The sequence below is a fragment of the Camarhynchus parvulus genome, chromosome 4 (genome assembly GCF_901933205.1).
Source record: "Camarhynchus parvulus chromosome 4, STF_HiC, whole genome shotgun sequence".
NCBI lineage: Eukaryota > Metazoa > Chordata > Aves > Passeriformes > Thraupidae > Camarhynchus > Camarhynchus parvulus.
In genome coordinates, this window is record NC_044574.1 from 27,887,363 (window position 1) to 27,907,900 (window position 20,538).

A 20,538-nucleotide genomic window follows, 5' to 3' on the forward strand; every position below is an offset into this window, starting at 1 on the left:
ATGTAGAACTTTATGCAGTGGGAAGATTGAATTCATGTTCTGAAATGTGACTATGGCTATAATTCTTAATTAAACTATGTTCATCATATTCTTTATTTCTGTGGAGAGTTATTTCAAAAAGGTGAAAATACTTGAAGGAGTTAATTCCATTGTTTTGCTGCTGGCTATTTTAGAGTTGTTGCATTTCTGCACCTATGTTGTTTTTCTTCCTTTTAGTAAATATGATGTAGTATCAGCATACTCTAAACCTCATGTAAATCCTTCATTTCCCTGGAGCTTCAGCTGCCAGGGATTCAGGCCCTGGGTTTTCTGTACAGCTTGGTGAAATGGCCAGGTTGTTGGATAGAGGTGGGGTGTGTACAAGGTAGAAACAGGTACAATAAACATGCAGAGGTAGAATGTTTTTTGAGATGCAGATGCAAGAATAAAAAAAAAAAAGCAGTATGAATGTGAGTTTTTCCTTCTAAGTTTTGTAACAAATCTGCTAGATGAAACCTAGATTTCACAGATTCACTGAATTGTGTTGGAGAGGACCTTAAAAATCCTCTAGTTCCAACTGCCTTCCATGGGCAGGGACACCTCTCAGTACAGGAGGCTGCTGAAAAGCTCATTCAGCCTGGCCTTGAACACTTCCAGGAGTGGGGATTCCACAGCTTCTCCGGGCAACCTATTCAGCGTCTTACCGCCGTTACAGTAAACAGCTTCCTCCTGCTACCCAATCCGAACCTACTTCCCTTTCAGTCGGAATCCTTGGCCCCTTCTCCTGTCACTACATGCTCGTGGAACCCGTCCCTCTCCGTCCTTCCCGCAGGCTCTCGGGGCCGGGCTGTGGGCACGGGTGAAGCCGCTTGTCCCGGATGTCCCGGGGCACAGCGGCGGCCCGGGCGGCAGGAAGCGTTCCGCCCGCCGCGCGCGGGCTGCCGGGCCGGGAAGGGGCGGGACGGGAAGGGCCGGGCCGGGCGGGCGCGTCCCCCCGTTGCTGCGGTGACGGGCCGGAAGCGGCCGCTGCTCCGCGCGCCATTTTCAAAGGATTTCAGGCGCTGGGACACCGCGGCCGCTCCGCGGCGGCCCCGCTTGCCGGAGCCTGCTTTTAGTGGTAAGTGTGGGGGAAAAGTGGCGTAAACCTGTTGGCAAAGCGACCGACCGCCCCTCTGTAGGTACGGATCGGGATTGCTGGAAGGTCTGCAAAGCTTGCAGTTTAGGGAGACGGGTGATGGCACGCTCATAATCGAAAGAGTTTTCTTGTGCTGTAGTGGGAACGTGCAGGGTGTGGTGACAGCCTGCCCAGGGAGGACGTGGGGTCTTCCTCTCTGGAGACATTCTAAACCCACCTGGACGCGTTCCTGTCACCTGCTCCGGGTGAGCCTGCCTGGCCGCATGATCTCCAGAGCTGCCTTCCAACCCTAACCATTCGGGCATTCCATTACGCTTTAGCAAAAAAATCTTTCTTCGGAACAAGTGGTGTCTTTCCTTTGGCAAGGTGCTGAGACTTCCCAGCAAGCGTGTTGTATGAATGTCTTAGTCAGAAGTGAGTTCCCAGCGAATCCCCTTGGAAGCAGACTTCCTAAAGCTAGTGCTGGCTCTTGGGTGTATCTTCAGCATGATGCTGCAGCCGCTGCGTGTCACGGCACAGCCCTGAGTCGCCGCAGTAGTCAAATAGCAGGTCCACTGAGTGCCTTTGGTAGCTGGGCAAACGGTAATGATATAAAAGGGACCAAAGATGATGTAAAAGGAACAAAAAGGAAAAAAGCCCTTTAACATGTAAGTTCTGTTGAATGAAAAATGCATTTTGGTATTTCCCAAAACTGAGACTGAAACCGCATTTCACGATTGTCTTTGATGTTAATGTTACAGACTCAGTTTAAAAAAAAAAGTTTCATAGCATATACATTTGTCCATAGTAATTTCTTTGTATTCAACTGTTAGCAATTTCTTTGCGTTCAACTGTAGTTTTGTTGTCCACATGGCTCAATGACTGCATTATTTCTTACATGGCCAAGATCCACCTTTGCTCTGCTTTTTTATTATTACATTTTCTGATTGATAACACAAATACTGCATCTGCAACAGTTCTGAACCTGTGCTCACCATCAATTTTGCTGCGTTGTTCTCTGAATAGGAGGACTTCAATCTGCTAATCTAATGCCTATAAACGTTGTTTCTTTCACACAATTTTATGCCAGTTGATTCTCTACTTAGCCCCTAGAGCAGCTGGACATAGGGTTCTGCTATTGCCCATCTTTCACATGAAGGTTCAATTTTAGACATTGGTGACTTAGAACAGTAGGGAACAGTTCTAGGTGCTACATATATTTATTACATAAATATTTATATCTTCAAAAGACTGCTCACAGCCATCCAGGCATGTCATAAAATGAAGCATGTGAATGTTGTCACTTTCAGGAGCCTTCATGAGCAAAGGGGGAACAAAAAATTAGGCTAATTGGCTCTGAATACTCTTCAGCAAGCAACTGAGATGTAATCATTTAAACATATTAATAAATCCTCTTTAGCAAATGGCTGATTTAAAGTACTAGAGATGTAATTTCTTAAACATTTCCTGTTTAAGAAATGGCTTAATAAAAGTACTGTTCAATTTTCTCTTTTCTATTTTTCATCAAAAATGGAAATGTGATTTTCTTCACAGCAGCACTAAATTGCAAGAAATATTTAGATGATAAATTATGTGAACTATTTATGGAGCTAATGTAGCCTGTCTCATGGGAAATACCAAAGCTGTTAAGAGTGTTTTCCAGTACTCTGCAAATTTACAGACACCTAGTAGGTGTGACATACCTTTCATCCAGGACTGGGTTGTGATTCACAAGGCCATTAAGCTTCTTTAAAGAAAAGTATATTCTGGATTGAATTGACTGAGTGCAAATAATGTAGAAAACTTGGATTTACAAAAAAGCTTCTTTAGAAGGTTGTTTACCAAATGTTTTTAAGAAAGCAGGCGTCTGTCAGAAATGGAGAAAAGAAGCTGGTGGTTAAAAGAGAGTGGAAAGTACTATATTGCAGTGAATGTGCAGATTGTCTGCTGCTTAAGACTGATCTGAAATAATGGGTTAAACAGCAAGGGACAAAATTTGTTCCTTATATAGACACGTTCAGTACAATTTCAAAGATTGCAGAAGAGTTTCACTGGACTGAGTAATAAAGTGGGAATTGGAGAATAGTGTTAATAAAGGCAAAGTGATACAATACATGCTGTGGTCTCTAGAATGGCAGTAACTTCTCAGAAAGATGTGTCACTGTGAGTGCATTTAATCTATGCTTTAGAGCAAACAAAGACCAAGTTCCCTGGTTTCTGCTGGGATAAAGTTAGTTTCCTTCCTAGTAGCTGGTGCAATGTTGTGTTTTGGATTCAGCATAAGAATAATGTTGATAACACTCTGGTGTTGTGGTTGTTGCTAAGTAGTGCTTGCTCCCAGCAGAGGACTTCTCAGTGCCAGTGAGGAGCTGCATGGAAAGCTGTGAGGGAACATAGCCAGTACAGGTGATCTGAGCTGGCCAAAGGGGTATTCCAAACCTTAAAAAAATAAACTGGGGAGTTACCCAGATTGGGGCTGAGTGTGGTTCCGGGACACGCTGGGCATCAGTCAGCACGTGGTGAGCAATTGTATTGTGCATCTCTTGGTTTTATCAATCTCTCTTTCTTCTTCTTCTTCTTCTTCTTCTTCTTCTTCTTATTGTTATTGTTATTGTTATCATTATTATTATTATTATATTACTTGTTTCAAGTATTAAACTGTTCCTATGGCAATCCACAAGTTTTGCCCACTTTTCCCCTGATTCCCCTCTCCACCCCTGTGAAAGTGGGGGGAGTAAGCAAGCCAGCTGTGTGCTGCCGGGTTGCAAGCTGGGGTTAAGCCGTGACAAACACTGATCAGTAATGTGAAAGAGTAGGTTAAACAGCAGGGGACAAAATTTGCTCATTATGTGGACATGCTAAGTGCAGTCCAAGGGTGTCAGAAGGATTTCACTGGACTGAGTAATGATGCCAGAGTTAAGGAGCAGTGTTAGTAAAGGCAGAGTGATACATGCTGTGGTCTCTAAAGTGGTAGCAACCACTCAGTGAGATGTGTCACAGTGAATGCATCTAATCGATGCTTTACAGTGATGAAAAAGGCAAATGGTAAGTTAGAAATCAATATGAATAGTGAAGGCTACAGCCAAGTATCTCTGGCTGCTCAGAGAAAGGTCTATCAGGTACTATTATAATTATTTCAGTCCAACTTGAAGCCCTTCAAGGCCCTCCATTATAGGCTTATATGAAAAAAATGTATGTAGGAGCAAGATTTGACTCATGTTTTTTAGGTGTTTGTGCTCTTGCTGTGGCAACTGTCAAGAGACACAGGGCATTGTGTCAGACAGGTCTTTGATTCAACTGAATCAGTGCATTTCATGAATTGGTTTTATATTTCCAGAAAAACAAAATTTTCCTCGTGTAGAAGTTACTAGATACTTTTTCATGTCATGGTAAGACTAGTGATAAGTTTAAGGTGTAAGATTCTAAGTTTAAGGTGTAAGATTTAAATCATGGTAGTCTGTAATGGCAGAGGTCTGGAATTACTGACAAATAATTTCTTTCCAGCAAAGGGTGTATGACAATTATTGTCTTTGAAGACTTTAATATCTATGTTAAGCTCTCTGAAATAACAACCCCAATTCTTGTATTCATTCCAGGATACCTCTTGGACCTATACTACAGCTATTAATTTCCTGGTCTTATTGGGGATCAGACGTGGCTCTAGGGAATATAAGATAATACCCTTTCTGGATTGATTCCAGTAGTAATAATGAGTTAAATTTAAAATTTCAGTTTTTAGGAAGGAGAGTGATTCAACCAGCAATTTGTCAGTACTTCCCAATATTGGATTATGTTTAGGTTACTATATCTTAAATGCCCATGCAGGGATTTAGTGTGATTATGTATGTACTTGCTAGCCACAGTAACTAAAGTGCTAACATATGTCCATTTATTTTTCTTTGCAGTTACTTCCTGAACAAGCTCTGACACGGATTTGTTAATGATATTTCTTCTGAAAAATCTTTCTCAATTCAATTAGTAAAAAATCTTTGCTCTTTCTAAAACACAAGCTTTTAAACAAATCTGATGAACTATTTTGAGGTGATTTAATCTTTTTAACTGATACAAATCTTCTTAAGGAGAAGATGGGCTCAGGAGTTACCAGTTTTATTCTGTAGTAATATAAAATGTATTCCTGAGTCTCAGTCTAGAGACTGTAACACAATCACACTTCTCCTAAATTCAACGCAGAATCTTCAACTTTAATGTAGAAATACCAAGAACTTGTTACTTTAGTCTTTGGCTGTCAGAGGAGTATGAAGAGCATTTCCTACGCATCAGGACATTGACTTCCACTGGGTGCACTTGTGGAACCAGAGTGCACCGCCGCCTCCTTCAGCCACCCCAGCACAGTATGTGAGGGTTTGTTGGCAATGCCAATGCCATTGCTTAGTTAATGTCCCAACAACCCAAACCTCTTCAAGCAAGTATTTGTAGTAGTACCCAGAGCAGATGCCGTGCTTGTGAGACTGGTGATTCTCGTCTACAGAGCAGTACCCGGCAACCACAGGTCTGTTGCTAGACTTCTTTGTAGTGTTTTAATAAAATGAGATGAAATCTTAAATTTCCAGCATTAGAAATGAGAGAAACATGCACGTTTTCCTCACTTTATTAGTAGTAATTAATTTTATTTTCAAATATCTTCATGTATTTATTAAATATATTTTTAAAATCTGGAGGATTGTGATGATAGTTTGGGCGATCTCTGTATTCTGTTCCTTTTATATGAGACGCAAACACCACCACCTTGAATTGGTAGTTTGGCTGCTCAGGTCTTTGCAGCCAATAGGTTAATACTGAAACTTCTGAAGTAATGCGAGGGAAGATGTTTTAAAGAAATAACTACTTTTCAAAAATATTTCTAACTATTGAACAGATGTTTTTACAGATTAAGAAACATAAGCCTTAGTACTTGATTTGTCTTCTCATTCTATGTCTAAATTCAGAAGGACATAATGATGTAAAAATTCTTCTTCCCTCAGATGTACTTGGGAAAATCAAAATTATCATTTGGATTCAGACACAGTAATGCTGATTCAGACCCCTTTAGATTTGCTTAGTAATAAAAAGATAACTAATCAGTCAATTGAGAAAATCCCAGCTCTCTGATCCTTAAACTGTATTTTCCAGAAAATGATGCAAGTATGACTACAGTACACCAGTATTTTTTATCATTCCTATTTTCTGTCATAGAATGTAGATGTTGAAAGTTAATCTGTCTTTAACATTTTACATATTTTATGCAATTTTAGAAATGGTTGGCATAAGATATATTAAGTACTGGCTTGTAAACTTTGGAAGTAAGATTTATATACGAAAGAAAAATGTCTGAGTTTTTCAGAGTAGTCTGTCAATTTGTATTGTGTAAGATACAGTGATGACCAAAAATCAGAATATAATGAGAAAACTAACTGTCAAAGCAAATACTTATTTTTAAAGGAATATCTAAATATGTTTAAAACTTTTCAGTTGCAGTGATCCTCTTCTGAGTTACTTAAATTTTAAGGCCATGCTTATGCACTGTATTTCTTACAGAATAAAAAAGTTTTTTGCATTACTGTTTTCCTATATTTTTCCTTCTCTAAAGGACAGATGCTGTAACCAACAATCTTTTGCAGGTGTCCTGTTTTTGTTGACTGTGACAAGAGCAGCTTTGGAGGTGTGTTTACAATGAGTGCAAATGCAGAGCGAAGGTTTGTTAATCTCAGGAAACGTCTGAATCAGCTGGGCTATCGGCACCCCCTGGGAGTGGACAGCTTACCTTTGGTGGAAAAGCTTTTCAGGTATTCAGAGGCGATTATTTTAAACAATAGTAATCATATAGCAGGTATTGTTTGATTTTTGACATGTAAGAAAGAAGGTTTAATATGAGGATTGTTTTCTAGCAGTGTTTTTTTAGAGCTAACATTAAGTTCCAGTGTCTGATGAAGTCAAATGGGTTTGCTTAAATTATGGGAACATCTTAAGATTTAATTTAATTCAGTAGAATTGCTTCTAAGGATCTATGGCATAGGAAAATTCAACTTTTCTAACCTAATAAGAGAGCCAAGAATTGTTGCTATTTGCTTAAAAGGACACACTCTCCTTGTCTGTTTTCTCACAAACCTGAAACCCTCTAACTTTATAGATTCCTACATCTCCTAACTGGTTGTATAAAAAATAATCCCTATTGCCTGTCCTGTGACTTAAAATAAAACATTCACATCTCCATTTATTATGACCTCATTTAGAGAATTTTAAATTTGTTGTCTCTGCCCTTTTTACAAGACACATAACAGAAAAAAAGGCAAAAATTTTCAGATTTCCTTCTTATTAGATCTGCTAATTTTTGGCTATGACATTATTAAGAACACAGTAATTTCCATAGTAATCCAGTTACATTTGACCAAACACAGAAATGTAGCTTTTCTGGTTCTCTTGCTCTCTAGTATGTAATACAGATGGAAGAACATAGGTAGGCAAATATGGAGTCATCTGTCTTCAACATTAAGTCTCATTCATGCATCTGCCAGGTAGATTTACTCTCTCCATCACTAGCTTTGATACTTATCAGATGTAAACTCCTGATATACTTTGTAACTATTTTGTTTTCTTTTTTTGTTTTTGTCCTGTTCTTTCCTATTTACTGGTTTTTTTAAACAGATGGTTCCTATCTTTCAGTTTTTCTTACAGGACATGAATGTTTTGTTGCCTTTGTTTGAACTCATTTGTTCCCCCTCTTGGGGAAAGGGTTTTGTTTCTCAGGCCATAATAAACATTTGCATCTGCAGTGTGAAGGCTGGTAGCATTGCTAACACATCTGATGCTCCTCTATCCTAGTGACTTAGTTCATACAACTGAGAGCTTGCGCAAAGCAAAGTTTTCTTCTGGAAAAACTGAGAAAGAGTGCAGCAATTATGATACTATTTTGGAACCTTATAAAACAGAGAATGCTAGACTTACCAGGGAAAATAATGATCTACATTTAGAAATATTAAAACTGAAAGAGAAGTCTGATCGTCATGTTAAAGGTAATATACAAATGAAGATTTTATTACGTTAATCCTTCCATGCAAAAAAAAAATTGTGGCTAAATCCTTCATCTGCAGATTCTTTTATCTGTGCTTTTAAGTGAGTGTGAGTGGTCATGGAGTTTGGTGCCTTTAATGAATTAAGGTTCATGCTCAGACATTTCTTTTGCAGTCAAAAAACTTTGGAAGTTCTGCAAATTTTTGTTTCAGTAAAATATGGGAATGTTAGAAGTCGTAATGTATACTTTTGTACCTTGAAATCGTGTTTTTTAATTGAAAATTAAATACTGCTGTTAAGTGGGCCTTTGTTCCACAGTGGGTGTTTATTTGTAAAACGTGTATAAATATATATTTTTGTGTGTTTGTTTGTAAAAGTATGCATATATGTATGTGTATTTGATAATTTTATACTAAAGAAAAAGAATATTGGATTTTCTTTATGCTTATTTTGGTGCTACTAGGAAAAATAATAGTTAATAAGAGAGATAATACTGCTTTTCTCTCCCTTGAAGATTTGAAAGCTTGCTTAAGGAGGGTTGAACATGAAACAACTGACTTGAAATTTTTGAATAACCAGTATATGCATAAAATTAAAGTGCTGGAAAAAGAGACCAAAGCCAAGACTGAAAAAATTCAGCAGCTTCAGGAGAAGAATCTGCAAGCAGTGGTGCAAACACCTGGTGCGTGTAAATAATCACAGATATTTCAACTTTTTTCTGGGGTTTTTTGGATCTTCAGAACATAATATCTTTTCCTCTCATAACAGAAGTTACTGTAGTAAAATATCCAGTAGAGTAACATCACCCTTTGAAACTCTGGGCTCTGAATTCTGTCATTTCTCTGTCTGAAGTTTCATTAGGTCATCACTTGTGTTAGGGACAGATTTGAATACAAACTTAGATTCAACTGGAGACTTCTAAGTAAAAATGTGACTAGAAAGCACTGTAAATCAACAGCTATTTCTTTTCTTGCTACACCTAATTAAGAGGCATATTGTTTGTCACTTGCATATTTTTGACAGATAATTGATGTGTAAGTGACAAATTCAGATTTTTGGAACCAAGATCTAAACATAGCAAGATGGAAAATATGTCTACAAGTATTCCAAACCTCTATAAACTTAAAATATTTAAAGGGTCTTTTGATAGCTTAAAATGTTCTAGATGTAACTTTCAGGTTAATGTCTTTCTCCAGGGTTTCCTTTTTCTTAATTTTTTTGAAGCTTAGGAATATAGATTATTTGGTGAAATTTTGAGACTGTCTTTTTTTTTCCAAGTCATTGAATTATATATGCATTTTTGGCATTTGGGAAAAATCAATAGCTAGGAAAAATTAAATTTCCTCTTTATTTTTGCATACCTTTTTGCACATCATGTCCTTTCTTTCAAAGATTACATGTTAGGCTTTTGTCTGTCCTTCTGCATACTTGCCCCTTGGTCACCAGTCTTCTAGGATTTTTCTATACTACATCATCCAATATTGCATGTTCTTATTTAAGCATATGATGAAGAGGAAATGTTCTTTCTGGAAAAAATACTGTGTTTTGCTTTTTTCTAAATATGTTATCATTCAAGCTAAGAGTATACTCTGCTTGATAAGCAGTAGGATATGATATTCACTGAAATGAACACAGAGTAGAAGGAATAAAAATATTACTAAATAATGCAAAAGTTAGTTCAGTCATAAAATTGTTCTTAAATATGAAAACCAAATGCCTTTTGTGATGTTTTGATTTAGCTGTTTTAGTAAGCTGAATCACTAACAGCTTCAACAAGTTTGAACTATAGAGTATTTGGGATCTTAAACAGTGGGGAAGATTACTTATAAAAGCTTTGTGTGTTTCCTTATTATAATAGTGAACTTTGGCAAAACTGGTACTAACCTGCAAGAATGGTATTGTCTAGAAGATGTGAATTTTATCAGCTTATTGCAGAAGGATTATAATGGTGAAACGTGCATTTAGAAGCAGCGGGATAAGTAGGAGAATTAATTTTGTATTAAAGAAGACGACTCCCTTGCTTTAACTCCAAGTAAAGTGTCTCTGGTTTGGGCTTTCAGGTGGCAGGAGGAAGAGCATTCCCTTCAGGCGGCAGCGCATGCAGATAGAGCAGCTTGTGCCCCCATCAGGTGTCAGTGCCTACCCAGTGCCTCAGCCAGAGGACCCTTACGTTGCAGACCTGCTCCAGGTGGCTGATAATCGGTGAGCCAGAGAGCTTTTTAGCTTTGGAGTGTAGGAGTGTCTTTGATTCTAACTGTCCTACTCCTTTTGATTGATAAGTTAAATTAATCTTCCCCCACTTGAGTCTGTCACTGATGGCAATAGTTGGTAGATGGTCTCCCTGTCTTTATCTTGACCCTTGAGCTTTTTCTTCTTTTCTTTCCCATCCTGTTGAGGAAAGGAAGTAAGAGAGTATCTGTGTGGGGGACTGGCAGTCAGTTACAGTCAACCTGCTACAATATCTCAAAGAACAGCTTCTGCATTAATATTTTGCATGAGCCAAACTATTTCTCTGTGAAATATTTGGGTTCCGGAGCAGTGAGAAAATGCTGGTATTGAATTGTGTGCATAGAGTTCTTTCATGAATTCACATAAAAAATGCAGTGCTACATTTCAGAATTCAAGAACTGCAGTCAGAAGTAACAGAGCTACAGGAAAAACTGGAGACATCTGAAAGTGGAATGAAAAATTATAGCAAACAGGTATATCATCAGTAGTAGTGGTATTATTGTTTTATTATTAATGTTAATATTATTATTCTTTGGGTGTCATAGCCATGGTAATGGCCTTGGTGTCTTAAAAACCTCCTTGGAAAGGCATTGTAGGGCTTGTAAAATATAATTATTTGAACTTGCCTATGTCGAGTAGTTTCCCTCCTCTGCCTTTGGAGACAGCAGCAATGACAAAATACTTGCCCAGTGGTTTTGCTGATAAATTTTGGCTTTTGAATTTACATTAAATAATCTAAACTTGATGATCAGAAGTAGAATTTGTCTGCATTTTTTAGTGCGTGTTAACTTGTCCAAAATAGCAATTTGATCTATATATATCTTACGATAATTTTTTCACTGCTTGGACTGGTTATATTTCTTAAATTTTTATGAACAACAGATTTTATAAGGTTTTAATGAGAGTGAATTGATAAGATATGTACAATCTTTAAGTAATGGAATTACGTCAAATGTTCATAGGTTACATCTTTCAAAATTTAGGGATTGGTGGATGCTGTTGTCTTTCTTTTTTCTTTCCTCTTCCAATATTTCGTTTTTTGCAGTGACTGGAATAGTCACTGAATTAGCTTACTTAGAAGTTTTTTCCCTAACTTTAGGCGGTAGTCTGAGTTAAGTTGTAGCATTTGTTAACTTCACTTCAAATTAAAATTGTTTGGTTTTCTTCAAGAATATAATCTTGCAGGAACTGTTTCAGTTTCTCCTTACAAACTGTGTTTGATTAATTTATTTCTCTTTCAAAGATGCAATTTTTTCAGAAGAACCAAAAATCTAAAAAACAACAAAAAATACAAGATAGAAATTGCATTTTTAGTTGTGTACCTTTTACCAAATGTTATGTGTGTGCTTATTTAAATGAAGGGTCTATTAATGGTGTATAAGGATACTGGAGCTTTTGTTTTCTCCCTCAAAGGTGGAGATAAGAGACAAAGAAATCGAGCGCTTGATGCTGGCATTGGATGGTGGGCGTTCTCATGAGGTTCTCTCTCTGGAATCGAGAACTAAAAGTAATGAGAAGCTTATTTCCCACTTGAATATACAGGTAATTAATTTATTACAGTTGTTTAGTCAAACTTAAAAATATAGCCATCTAAAAAAAACCCACAAAACTTCTAGCTCTTCAAAAAACCACTATAGATATAAAATCAATCTATGGAACTTGCCTTTCTTTTTTTGATGGCAGGGTTTCTTGACTAAAGAAATTTCATTTCCTGTTTTAAAAGTCTGTCAGAAAGGTTTTGTTAAAGAATTCAATGAACTCGCATCTGTACATAGTATGTTAATCTGAAAGTATTCAGCAAATTTTTGTATGACACACTGTTTTCAGCAAGTTTGAAAATCCTTTTATTTAGTTAGAAAGTTATTGCATACATGCTATTTATGCTTTAACATTGGTATATGTAATTATGATAAGGAGTGACACTGTAGATATTCTCATGAGAGAGTGGGGAATCTTCCTCATGGATTTCAAATGGTCCCCACTTTCACTCCAACACAAACTTGTGAGGAATGGATAAGCTTAAGATAAAGGTGTTTGTGTTTACTGTGCATATTAGCATGCATTTAGTAGTGGTCTCTGAAAGAGAATTTAAAGATGGGCTGGAGTACAAATCGCATAAAGCCCATCTCTGGATCTGTACCATCAATTCTCAGGTTTTTCTCACACGAGTTAGATTTTTCTGTACTGATTGTGCATGATGTACAGTGGCACATTGAAGAGTTCATTAGCTTAGGTTCAGTGCTGCAGAAATATGAAATGAGTTATGACTTGGAAGCAGGACAGCTGTGCTCAGTGGTCCTGAGTTGTAAATCGTGATGAATACAAATTGATTGTACAGGGAGTGAGCCCAGAGCTGCATGAAGCTGGTTTTGCACCATCAAGACTATTTGCTCAGGCTTGGTCCCAATATACCACTTTTATTTGACAAGAAATACATGGTTGTCTTTGGATAGCAGTATTCATGACTGTGAGAGGGCTCATAGCATTGTGTTTCTTTTTCAGGTTGATAAGCATTAAGTTCTAAAAATAGAAAACCTTGCCATTTTTAGCATGATACCACTTTTTTACTTTGGATATAGAGATACTGTATTTCAGAAGATTGGGAAGAACTTTTGCTACCTAACTTAAGAATGCATATTAATATTTTAATGAAAAATAATGCATATTAATATTTTAATAAAAAATGTCTTTCAGGTTGATTATCTCCAGAAAAAAAACAAAGAACTTGAAAATCACATTCAAGATCTCTTGGACACTAAACAAAATGTGACTAGTGAGGTAGTGGATTTAAGCAATAAAAATCAAGAACTGTGTCAAGAACTGAATGAAATAGATCACTTGGCACAGCAGTTGGAAAGACACAAAGAAATAGTGCTTGAGACTGCAGATAAGGAAATAGGAGAAGCAAAGGTAATCACTAACGTGTCACAGAGTGAAGGATCTGCTGCATTTTACTTAGTTTTATATTTTCTAATTGCAATGAAAGGCTTTTTGGCTTCTGAAAAGAAGATTAAAATGTTTTTTTCCAGTTTTCTTAACATTTCATGGAATTTCTCACTTAAAGTGTATTAATCACAACTATTTTGTCTCTTTACTGTATTAAGTTGAGATGATTTTAGTTAAGGGACAATAATTTTCCTTTTATTAGCTTAGAGTGAAATAAAATGCTGAGGTACTTAAAGCTATTGCTAAGTAATGCATATTTGCAACAGCAGTACATGTATTTGGAGGGGTTTTTTCCTATGAGGGGTCATGCAGTGATTCATTTAATCACGGTGCTCCAAAAGAGCCTGGGTGTTTATACCACAAATTTTTTGTGCTTTCACTTCATAGGAGCTTTACCACTTAATTACAAGGAACTAACTATACTTCATTTCTTACCAAAATAGCTGTTTCCTTATTTTTTTGTAACAAAGGGATTTTTGCCATTTTGAATATGTAACTCTTAACATATAGGTTAATTTTGGTTGATAGAAAGAAATTGAAAGAAAAGTCAGTGAAATACAGGATCTACAAGAAACAGTTACAAGGCTTAAATCAGTAAGTAAAAATATTTTCAGTTCTTGTTTGTACCTGTTTTGTCATGCTGTCACCTACCTAATTGTTTCATTTATTATAAAAGAAATCAATTTAACAATTAGCAAGAGAACTTCTTTAGTACTCTGAACCTTTGATGTAAAAATTACTAATGAATAAATGAAAGAGCTAGAGAAGCTACATCATATTATTGCAAAAATAAATTGAAAGAAATCTCTATAGACAGTATGGTTGACTATGTCCTTATTGTACATTTCCTTATATCTGCTATCTGAAGTCATAATTTCCTGGTGACATAATCATTTTTGCCACCAGTGAGTTATAACATCCTAGAGGATTTTCATTGTTTTGAAGCTGCTTTGTCTTTTAATTGGGATGTGAAAAATTATCCGATACTTGGCTCACTCAGAAAGAAAGCATAGGGCCCAGACGGAAAACATCATTATTATCAATTCTTTGAAGACCAAACACTTTCTAGCATATATGGCAACTTGTGTATTAGCTGAGTACAGTGTTTTGTTTTAGTCTATCTAGGGAACTTGCAAATACAAAAATACTTAATTTTTAGGACATCAGATTATAGGAAAGGCGTGTCAAATGGCATTTGATTGGCTTCAGAGTTACATTGACTGAAATGCTGTATTGTAATGCACTTTAACACCAACACTATTACCAAAGGCACTTAAATTATTTCTTGCTTTAGTCGTTAATTTTTTTTCCATGTTTGTATCCCACTATCCTACTGGTTGGTTTGCTTTTCTTGTTACTGCTTGCAAACCATGTGAAAAGTAATGCTTACTTAAACTTAATAAAACAAATACAATGATGGCCTGCAACAAATCTTAAAGCATAAAGCATCCAGGTCAACCAGAAGTAAACAGTGTTGTATATTAAAAGTTTATCAAAATGTTATTTTTTTCCCCCCAAATGTCTCTATTGGGACCTCTAATTTTTATAATAATACTTGTTGCTTCAGGAGTTGTGCTCATGTCATAAGGAGAATGAGAGACTGAATGAAGAACTCTTGGGGAAAAAAGATGAAAAAGGGCGTCTTGAGCTGTTGTTAAACCAGCTTCAACAAGAGAAGCAAAGGCTGACTGAAAAAACAGAGAATTTAGAAAGAAAAGGTAAATAATCAAATGTAGATTCTTGGAAACTACCTTTCTGTAATTTTTGAAATAGAATACCTACCTAGTTAACATACAGTTAATAGTACTAAAAGACCTTTAAGATACATATAAATTGAAAGAAGACCGTAGGTCTCCAGTCATAGTTGAAGTGAAAACTTGTCATAGAAAGATGTTTTCATTCTGTATGTGAGAACTGAAAGTTGAGCTTTTTAATGTGATCCCACAGGACATCCTTATCCTAATTCTGTGGCAGTTTCATACAAAGTAATTTCCCAAACTCTTCAGACTCCATTTCTTGTGAGATTTATCCATCTAGGTTTTGAAAACCTCCAGGGATGAAGATTCCACACAATCTCTATAATGTTCTTCAGTTGTCAGAGTAAAATATTTGTCCCTGTATTACAATTGTTTGTAATTGCTTGCAGCAATTAATTGCCACTGTTCCTTATTTACCTACTATGTACCTGTGAAGAAACTGGCTCCACATTATCTGTAAGTCCCTCGTTGCACTGTCAGTTTGCCCTTGGCTCTCCAGCACTTCTCCAGGCTGAATAAACCCAGTTCCCTCAGCTATTCTCCATAGAGCAAGCATTCTGCTGCCTGACCAGCTTGCAGGGCTTGCCTTGGATTTAATTTATCTACATCTTTCTTGTTGCAGAAGGGGCAAGCCTTAAAACAGTAATTTAAGTGCAGTCTCATGGGTGCTAAATAAAGGAGAATAATCACATCCCTCTGTCGATAGAGCTCAAGGTGCTGTGAGGCCTCTGATGGTTTTATGCTACTCACTTGTGTTTAGCCTTCTTTAGCCTTTAGAACTCTTATATCCTGTTCAGCAGGATTGCTGCCTACATGGTTGGTGCAAATTAATCCATCCTAAATGCCAGTGTCTTTGAGGAAATTCATGACTTCCCTATTGAGTTGGTTTTCTTTCTTCTTTATTATTTTTTCCTTCCAGAACGAGAACTTGTCCTAGAAATTGAAAGAATGAGATTGGACTTTGGTATTGCCCTAGGCGACAAATCCCCATCTCGTCTGGATGCATTTGTAAAGACCTTAGAAGATGACAGAGACTACTATAAGCGAGAATTAGACTATCTTCAGAAAATGGTAAAACTGAGGCCTAGCCCAAGCCGCAGGACTGCAGAGAAGGTAAAGTTCTTGCTGTCAAGATAAGGGAAAAAAATACTGTACAAATAATTAAGAAGCCATCAAATATATTTTCAAATTCAGTGGCATTAAATGACCAATAGTTCTCTAAATTACATTCTTGATGCAAAAAATTAACTGAGAGAAACTCCAATTAACTTGCCTTTTTCTTTCCTTGTCACATTGACAAGGAAAGAAAATGACATTGCTGTCATTTTACGTAACACTGATTACTCATGAGTTTATTGAAATAAATAGAACTAGATAATAATCAGAAAAAGGCTGAAATCTTATGGCTAGATCCTTTGCTTTTTCCTTTTAACAGCTGATTCTTGATGCTTAGATTACACCACCAGTGCCAGGCTTTTTCTTGTGATTAAAATTATTTTGAATATATTTTTTATGTATTGCTAATAGGAAGAGTTCTTTTCTGGTATTAATTTTTCAGACATTTTAATTAGCAAATTTTAACATAAATTTATTGTTTACTTTTCAGAGCGAAGAGCTTAAATCAATCACCAGAGAAAGAGATGAGCTGCGGTCTGTGTTAGACAGATTTGAAAAGCACATGATAGAAATTCAGTCCAATGTCAAATTATTGACTGCAGAAAGAGACAGATTAAAAGTTCTTTATGAGCAGGTAAGATGAAATTGTTTATAGTTAACATTTAAATAACCAATTAACATTTCTTGTACTGTTGGTTATTTAAAATGAAAAACCCAGTAGAACACAACCATGGCTAATAAAATACATACCTATTTTGATTATTTGTTAATAAATTATGTATTCTGGTCAGTTTATTAACTTGAAAGCTATTAAAAGGTATTGCACTGGCATTTTTAAATGATAAACATCAGGAAAAAATCAGTAGAATGCATGAGGAGGTTGTGTAAAGATACAGCAAGGGAGCAAGAAAGGAGTAGTTAACTGATAAGAGAACAGTGAAGTTAGGCTATACTTGGGACAGTAAAAGAAAATAATGATGATTATTTTGACTATAGTGTAAATTGTCATGCCACTGAGTGATTTAGGGAATATATTTTAGTTATCTAGGAAAAAATAAGACTATTCTGTAATTACAGCATTTTGTGAGTGTGTACACTATATTGCAGTCCATGTATGCTAACAAACTATAATCTTTTAAAGTCTCAGAGTGAATTGAACAGGATGAGAAGAGAAGCAAAACACAGTTTTGTTTCTCAAAGTCACATAGAAGAAGAAAGAGACATTGCGCTGACTGACTTTAGAATACTAATGACAGAAAAAGAAAGTCTTGGAGAAAAATTAAAGGTGAGCTTTATAGCTTCATTGCTTACATTGAGGTGGCATATAGGGAAGGGTTATGCAATAATGCTGTGTTTGTGTTTGGCTATCAGTTCCCCTTTTCAATAACTTTGGATTTTAAACTCACTTGAGAGCTCAATGAATTTATATTATTATAAAATATCTATTATTGATATTGTTACTGTTCTTGTTATGAATTACCAAATTTTCCTGTAAACACAGTCCCAAGCAGGGGTAGAGGAACATTTAAGGGCAAACATGTCATCATCACCTTGTGTGGGAGACCTAGATATGGAGGCCCAGCCACAGAATGCTTCTTGCATATGCACCACTTTGAAGATGTTTGGGCGTCATTGTTGTTGAAGAAATCATGCACTTCACTCACAAGAGAGAAGCAACAATGTATTTTATTCACTTAAGGTAGTGAGTTTGAAAAATTCAATGGTAGATACAATGGTGGTTTAACAAGGTTTGATGGTAAGGTACATTTGAGTATTTGCTGCATAGAGGCCTAGGTCAGACAAAACTGTCAGGGAGACGTTCTCATTGAGTCTTTTGGTTCATAAGGGTCTTCTTGCCTTCCAGACTTCTCAGAGGAGTGGCTGGATCCTTATTTGGTCAATAGTTTCTGTCTAAAGGATTATAGCAACCAATCCTTTATATCACTAACATTTCAGTGCTCTCATGCCCAGCTCATTAGCTGAGCATGAGATGCAATAAGGATTCTCTCTGCTTTAACAAGTATCCTTCAGAAGCTTCCCAGCTCAAAGGGAATGGTGTGCAGCCTGCTGCCATGCAGGAGAGCTCAATGGGCTGTGGGCCATGCTCTGTTCTCTAAGATGATTGACTTCTATTTGCATACCTGCAGTATTTCAGTAGCCACATGCTCAACTAGCCCTCAGCTGCTGCCATGCAAGACTTACAGCCCTTAGCTATGTGCTGTTAGCTCTCATCCCACAGTCCTCCTTAAGCTGGATGCAGCTATCAGGAGGGCCACTGGTGTTTACCAAAAAAAAAGAAGAGGGTGGGGTGGAGCACACTATCACAGTGACATATGGTTCTTATCCTACAAATTGGGGATTATATGGGCTTTTTCATTTTTGCTGATCTTTAGTTACTGTTGCATTTTTTAACAGAGTATATTTTAAGTGGCACATAACTGAGCCATGAAACATAAATTCAATCCAAGTTTCAGTATTTTTGACCTTTAAAAAAATGTTTATTAATGCAGTGATTTTGCTGTTGCTATGATCTTGACAGGCAGCCTAGCAATGTGGTGGAATCACCAACCCTGCAAATGTTCAAAAAGCATGTGGATAAGGCACATAGGGATGTAGTTTAGTGTTGAATATGGCAGTGCTGGGTTAATAGTTGGACTTAATGTCTTAGAGGTCTTTTCCAACTTAAATGATTCTATGGTTCTATGACCATGTGATGTCTGATATTAATGTGCATTAATGGTTGCAGTCAAGAGCCTATGATTTCAGGGGATTTGTTTCCCTGCCTTTTGTATTGGTCATTAATATAGTTTTAAAACTTTTTGAAAGTCATTTTAATGGACTTATTCCAGGACAACATATGTCAGTAGTGATTGTATGATGAATGCATCCATGGTTTGATTTTACTACCACAAAAATAAAGACCTGTTGTGTATCTGAATTCAGTGGCAGTAAGTCTGATCTCTTTGCTTAAAGCATGTGCATGCAGCAGTAGAGATGTGCTTCCAGCTCCATCCTTTCTTCTAATCAGTGACTACCAATCTTTTATATGTGTGCCACTTGGAAATACCTTTACAAACACACTAATCCAAGGCATTTCTAGAAAGTGTGAGAGTTTGTTTCACTGCAGTTGTGCACAGAAGTCAGGGAAAAGATAAATAATCTTTAAAGGTTTCTTTATAGATATAGGGAAAGGCCAGTTAGCTTTGTAGTGTGCCTTACATGTTGTAATTAAGAATATTTGAATAAATTTATTTAAAATGTCTTAGGGCACTAAGTTATACATGCATGCATCCTGATGTGGCTCAGTAAACTCTACTACAACTTACAATTATTACTTTGGTTGGGACCAAATATAAATATGCTATTTTAAAAAATCTAAACCAATAATCAAACCCAAAATCAGTGTTGTTATATTAAACTACAGTAATGTATTTTCAGCTAATGTTCTATAGTTTTACAGAGGGAGCTTTGCATTTGATCATTCATCTATGAATGTAAAGCAGTATTTTCTGAAACATGAAGCTTAAATTTCTCCAATTAAATCTAAAAATGTCTGTCTTTTTACATGTAATTTTATATTTCTCAGATGCATCAAGAAGCAGCATACCATGAAAAATCAAAGCTGCAGCATGATATTTCAGAATTGGAGAATAATATTCAAGGAGTAAGTGCTTTTTTAGGAAGTAAGCTTTTATTATTTCTAAAATAGCATAGACTGTTCCAGAAATTAATTTTAATATCTGTTTTCAACTTAAATTTATTTAAAAGCCAAGTTGTGGTAGCTTTCTGCAATACTAACCTTTGGTTATTTATTTTAAATTGCAGCTTCAGATTGAAAAGTGTGAACTAAGGACTACAGTCTCTATCCTGAAAGAAAGAATAAACTATTTGGAAAATGAATTAAATCTGAAGTCAAGTAAACTTGCCCAGACTTCTGAGGATTCTTCTCAATTTAAAGCTGAGATTTGCTCACTTCAGTAAGTCTGATACAAAATGTGGTGATCTTTTACAGACGCTAGAATAATTCTGTTTATTCTGTGACTGTATAGGAGAGTTGAGTTCCTGGGAAAGACTATAATTATAAATATTTTAATAATCACTTGGTACAGCTTGTATGTTAAAGAAAAGTTGTGTAAGTAAGGAAAGTGCTGTAGTAGCTCTTCACAGCAAGCTTCTCCTGGACTTACTTGATGACCAAATATACTGATAATTTTTATTAGAATTCATTCTAGAATTGTTTCCTCCAATAACCATATTTTCTGCTTATGAGTGTAGGAGAACTGAAAGTTTCTAAAGGGATTCCCAAGCTCTGTTAAAAAGAAGACAGATGCCTTTGCAAACTGCAGCAGTAGGACCTACAGTTTTGAGAACTGGTATCTTATGATCCAT

The 20,538-nt window shown here is 36.4% G+C and overlaps 1 protein-coding gene across 2 annotated transcripts in view; it reads left to right on the top strand.

Annotated features, from left to right (window-relative positions):
• The first annotated feature begins 1,010 nt into the window (after positions 1-1,010).
• Positions 1,011-20,538, top strand: part of CEP135 (centrosomal protein 135) — a 35,374-nt gene continuing 15,846 nt past the window's right edge. For both annotated transcript variants that reach the window (XM_030948059.1, XM_030948060.1), the window contains exons 1-16: positions 1,011-1,096; positions 4,999-5,603; positions 6,712-6,876; positions 7,913-8,103; positions 8,616-8,783; positions 10,162-10,303; positions 10,719-10,803; positions 11,744-11,872; positions 13,025-13,240; positions 13,805-13,870; positions 14,844-14,994; positions 15,953-16,146; positions 16,640-16,783; positions 17,291-17,434; positions 19,736-19,813; positions 19,975-20,126. In XM_030948059.1, coding sequence (XP_030803919.1) covers positions 6,764-6,876; positions 7,913-8,103; positions 8,616-8,783; positions 10,162-10,303; positions 10,719-10,803; positions 11,744-11,872; positions 13,025-13,240; positions 13,805-13,870; positions 14,844-14,994; positions 15,953-16,146; positions 16,640-16,783; positions 17,291-17,434; positions 19,736-19,813; positions 19,975-20,126 — 1,973 coding nt within the window. In that variant the 5' untranslated portion in view covers positions 1,011-1,096; positions 4,999-5,603; positions 6,712-6,763. The remainder of the gene's footprint in view (positions 1,097-4,998; positions 5,604-6,711; positions 6,877-7,912; positions 8,104-8,615; positions 8,784-10,161; positions 10,304-10,718; positions 10,804-11,743; positions 11,873-13,024; positions 13,241-13,804; positions 13,871-14,843; positions 14,995-15,952; positions 16,147-16,639; positions 16,784-17,290; positions 17,435-19,735; positions 19,814-19,974; positions 20,127-20,538) is intronic.